The sequence below is a fragment of the Alligator sinensis genome, unplaced genomic scaffold (genome assembly GCF_000455745.1).
Source record: "Alligator sinensis unplaced genomic scaffold, ASM45574v1 scaffold1398_1, whole genome shotgun sequence".
NCBI classification, from domain to species: domain Eukaryota; kingdom Metazoa; phylum Chordata; order Crocodylia; family Alligatoridae; genus Alligator; species Alligator sinensis.
In genome coordinates, this window is record NW_005842417.1 from 245375 (window position 1) to 250391 (window position 5017).

The window sequence follows — 5017 nt, forward strand, 5'->3', positions numbered from 1 at the left end:
CAGGAATGATCCATCAGCATCAAATCCAGAGATTTTTGCAGTATCTCCAGAAATGCAAAACGCATTTCAGGAAACTCTGCTCTGTATCACACAATACTAAGAAGCTAGAAATACCATGCCTGTGTGATAACAATCGAGACAGCAGGACATTCAACTTAATGGGATTTTTCAGCATAAAACTTACCAATCCGTAACTGGTTCTGGCTTGTTTGGCTCTTCTAAGATGCTTGACACTAACCCAAACATATCTGGGCCATTGCCAGAGTAAGAAAGGTTTATTTGTGGCCTGAAAAATAAGAATACAAATAAGCCTGTCTTTAGGAGAACAAACATCTAGTAAGAAAAAAAGAATCCCGAAAACTTACCTCCTAATTTCTTTAGCAGTAGTACATTATAAATATAGGACAGGGGCAGGAAGACAGATCATAGATGAGTAGAGTAGGAAGGGACCTTTCACTTTATCTAGTGCAGTTCCCTGAAGATGCAAGATTTGCTGCCATTAAACCCTCCCAGACAAATGACTTTCCAGCCTTTTCCTGAAAACCTTTGGAGAAGATCTCAGAACATCCTCCACTGTTCTTACTATCAACTAGTTAGCACAATAATTTCTCTTGCAGATGAAAGTGTTTCGTAATATCTCGGATCATATGTTTGAAGATTAACATTTCTTTATATAACTAGTATGGTTTAAAACACCAGGAGCAACATCTCTGCATGAAAAAATACTTTTTTTTTTTTTTTTTTGGAAGAGGGGGAAGATAGATGAATGAGCCGATTTCTACCTCCCAGTCACCTTTTTCTCCCTCTCTCCAGGAACAAAGATGAGATAGGACAGAAATCAAGCAGAAAAAAGCCATGTGGAAATGTCCCCGAGAAGAGTGGAGAGCTACAATGGCGTTTTTGTCAACCAGCCCCATACAAGAAAGGTACACAAGAACTGCCATATTAGATCAGATCCAAGGTTATGGACTGAAAGACCTTTCTGGTCAGTGATTTCATTCCCTGAAAGACGTGAGAAACCTGCAAGTAGGCAAATGTCCCATACGTCCCAGACTGGCCGGGACAGTCCTGGGTTTCAGACACCAGTCCCAGCTGGCTGGTGAAAATCAGAGTGTGTCCCAGGTGTGGGGTGGGGAAGCAGGGCAGCAGGAGCTGTGAAATAGGAAGCCCTAGCAGACATCCAAATTGTGTCGTTAGCTTGATTAGTGGAAAGGCCGATATAAAGGGGATTGTTAACACCTGTGAAGAAAACAATGGGCAACTCTTTAGCTGTAATACCAATGGTAACACCTATGAAGAAAACAATGGGTGACTCTTTAGCTGCTTGAATAGTAATACCAATGGCGCCCCATCCAAGCCTCTGCCTGCAGCAGTGGAGGGGAGAGGGGTGTGCATGGGGGCAGCATCCTGGATTTCATGTTGTCCCATAGTTATTAAAATCCAAGATAAGCTTCCCTCGAGTCAGTATGGTGGGGTGGAGGAGGCTCATTTTAGATTTAAGATCTATCTCTAGATCCACACTTCCCAAAACCCTTGGCTAAAAATAACTAGCTACTATACATAATCTATTGCACGCGTGCGCGTCCTATACCACCTTCTTTCCGGACTTGGGAACCAAGCACCTACCCTCCTGCTGCATGAGACTTTCAGTCCAGACATACGCCAGGAAATTAAGTATTTCATACCTTTTTTTTGTGCAGTCTTGTAAAGTTGTTGTTTTATTGGCATCGTCTCCGCACACGGACCAGTGACTATATAACCGGGATGATTCCAGAGGTGGCGGTGTACTAGCAATCCCTCCTAGCAAAGGAGAGAATAACTGAGTGTCCATCGTTTGTCTGTTGCCGTTTACCTGAGTAAAAAACAAACAAAAAAAAAAAAACACAAAAAAATTGAAAATGAAAAAAAGAAAAGGAAATGAAAAAAGGAAGGGGGAATAGTTTTGCATAAACACCTAACTTTTAAAGCAATAGAGGCAACTTTCCCAAAGTAAAGCTTTATTTCTTTTCTGAAGTGTTTATACTGTACCAATAAAAACGTATGCTAATTATCTTTAAGGAGACCTCAAACTTGTACCTTTTTTGTCCCCCAAATGCACCAAATCTGATGAATTTACAGGACACATTGCAGAAGGCAGACACATTCATTACTTTATAGGAACTAGAGTTCTTCAACAAACCTTTGTCCACAGGGGTCCCGCTATAGGTGCGGGTGCCCCTTGCACACAAGCCTGGAGTCTTTTAGCTAGCGGTGCAAAGGTGATCTCTGCGTGCTCAGGACCACGGGGTATGACGGATGGAGCAGCCTCGACCATCAGTCAGTTCCTCAACCAAGAGACTCACTAGAAATGGCTCTTTATCAGTAAGGAAGGACAGCAGGTCGTGGAGTCCATGTGGCCGACAGCATCTCAAAGAACTCCAATTCCTATACAGCAAGTAAGCTTTCTTCTTCATCAGCACCTACTCCACCGCTGGTGACTAACACTTACCTCTCAAGGAAATGGGTAATAAGAACAGAATGAAGGACAACTCAACCAAATTCAGCATTTGATCTAGAAGTCATCACAATGCAGTCGTCATGGGTAAAGAGACGGATAGATAATCAAGTGCTCCCTTGAAGCAGTTCAAGAACAGAGGATATTAAATGTCACCTGAACCCCCTTTTGAGAGCCCCTGATGGGAAGGACAAACTTTATAAGGATTTTGGGTACATCTTGAGTAAACTTCTGTCCTCGTGGAATAGTGGAGCTGCTAACCTCGTTATCAAAGCCTGCATTTACTTGACTTTGAGCCGACCCAAACCAACAATGCGGTGGTCAATGGAATGATGAAACAGCAAACGCTATGGCGCATTGAATGGGATAGTCCATTAAAATTAGAAATATCACATTCAAATCCTGCACAGGATCCTCCTTACCTGATGGGAGCCCAATACTTCAACCAAGGTGAGACTGGGGGTGGGGGGGAATCACATGCTCCCCAACTTGACGAGGAAATGGGGAGACAGTGACCAAATACACTCAGGGAACTGGCAGGTAAGTTCCCGTCAAATATATTCCAAGACAAAAGACAGCAATCTAGGGAAGAGACGCATCTCTCAGCGACTCGCATGGAAAAACACTCCCATTTAGTTTTATATTAGCTTTGTGCAGGCATTCATTCTCTAAAGGAAAATATCCTTAGCTTTTATTCAGAAAGAATTCAACTAGCTAACCTCAAGCTGTCAGCTGTAAAGTTGGTGGGTCCAGAAGCAGCATGAGATCAGGGGTTGCATGCTCGAAGCATTCAGGAGTGAGGAGGACAGATGTACTGGTAGGTACATTCAATTTGGAAACAATCATGAACATGAGACTGGAGATGCTGTTCCACTAGAACCGAGGTTTTTCATATCTGGATGATTCAACACCCTGCTTAATTTGCGGCAAGTCACCGAATTAAGGATGAGCCATTCATCCATTTGCTGCAGTTTTTATACCAGAAGGCACCACTCCACTGTCAACTGGAGCTCATCAGCATTCCCACGCAGCTGAAAGGAGAAGCGGTGCCTTGTGAAATAAAAAAAACTACAGCGACCAGTTGGAGCAGGGGTGAGCAAAATGCGGCCCGCCAGGCTATTCAATCCGGCCCGCGGGGCCCCTAAAAAATTTAGAAAATTAATATTTATCTGTCCCTGGCTGCCTGTCATGCAGCCCTTAATGGCTTGCCAAAATTCAGTAAGTGGCCCTCTGCCCAAAATAATTGCCCACCCCTGAGTTGGAGCATCCTGGCAGATGCATATACCCCCAACTAGTTCACTATTCCTTATCACTGCACGGGGTAAGGAACCTAATCCTATGAAGAATCCAGGTTATGTGAGGTTTCACATCTTGTCCTAAAGACTCTGAAAAGCAATAAAATTTGCAAGACTCCCACCAACTCAGTAACACAGCTGCCAATGAACTTGGATTAAGTCCTCCTCAAGACCAAGATATGGGTTCTTGCTTCCATCAGTTTTACTTTTTCTACATCTATGTCTACCCATCTACATAAAGCCTATTGCAGGGACTCCCTGTTTCTGGAATAATCAGTTCAGAATAATCTTTTCAGAATAGACCTCCTTGTGCTGTGTGCGTGTCACTGAAAGGCGTGTCACCCTTCCAGCTGTTTTTTTTTAACAATTTGAACCCCTGCTCTAGGTGCAGAGACAGGGACAGAGCCAGCACCTTCATGCTTCCTTCCTGGAATTGAATACAATGCATTTATTCCCCGGTTCTTGGGATGGAGGACGCTGGTTCTCCCTTCTTGTTTTGGGCCCTGAGTGATAGCCTAGTGGTAGTGCTCCAATACAAGACCTCCCTGTGCAGTGTGTGTAATTATAAGTGTTGTCTGTTAAGATATGGATAGGGGTGCATTGAAGTGGAAAGGAAAGCTTGCACGTTAGATATACAGCTCCGAGCTCCAATCAAATGAAATGGGGCAACTGGGACAGATCTCATCCAAGGCCAAAGGACTTGAATTTTAAGGCTGTCTAAACGAGTACGTCACAAGAGTCTTCTGAAGGGAGCGGAGGACTTGAAGGGTGTCTGTCTGCTGACGCAGATGTCAGCAGCTTGGAGGAACTTCTAACAGCAAATTCATGCTGCGTCTGGCTGGATGACAATGCTATTGTCAATCATCCATGAAAGAGAAGGTGCAGTCTTGCATGGAGAGTTAAAACGAATGCAAGCTGCCACACAACCCACAAAGCAAGGCAAGGTTTTACTAAGATTCTCGGTTGGAAGAAGTCTGAAATACGATTCATTGCATAAATCATCTCCTGAGGAAGTCTGCTCTGGCTTGCACCAAATCCAACTTCATGCTGATAAACTCAATTGCAAGAGAGGAGGAGCGAGAGAATTTTGCTCTGATTAAGCTGGAAGCCTAGTTGGAGAAACGAAGTGTGCCCGACGACTTGCTGGGGAGCTTCCCCAAATTAACCACCCACCTCAACAGGAGTATGCTTAAAATACCTCGTTTCCTCCAATATGCTAGTCCTGCTG

At 43.9% G+C, this 5017-nt stretch overlaps 1 protein-coding gene across 4 annotated transcripts in view; it reads right to left on the reverse strand.

Moving 5' to 3' along the window:
- The window catches only part of LOC102387707 (meiosis-specific coiled-coil domain-containing protein MEIOC-like), a 29539-nt gene that overhangs the window by 13824 nt on the left and 10698 nt on the right, over positions 1–5017 (reverse strand). For 3 of the 4 annotated variants that reach the window (XM_025211640.1, XM_006030064.3, XM_025211639.1), the window contains exons 3-4: positions 1686–1852; positions 185–286 (exon numbers count right to left, since the gene is read on the reverse strand). In XM_025211640.1, coding sequence (XP_025067425.1) covers positions 185–286; positions 1686–1852 — 269 coding nt within the window. The remainder of the gene's footprint in view (positions 1–184; positions 287–1685; positions 1853–5017) is intronic. The other variant, XM_025211641.1, reaches the window with a different exon arrangement.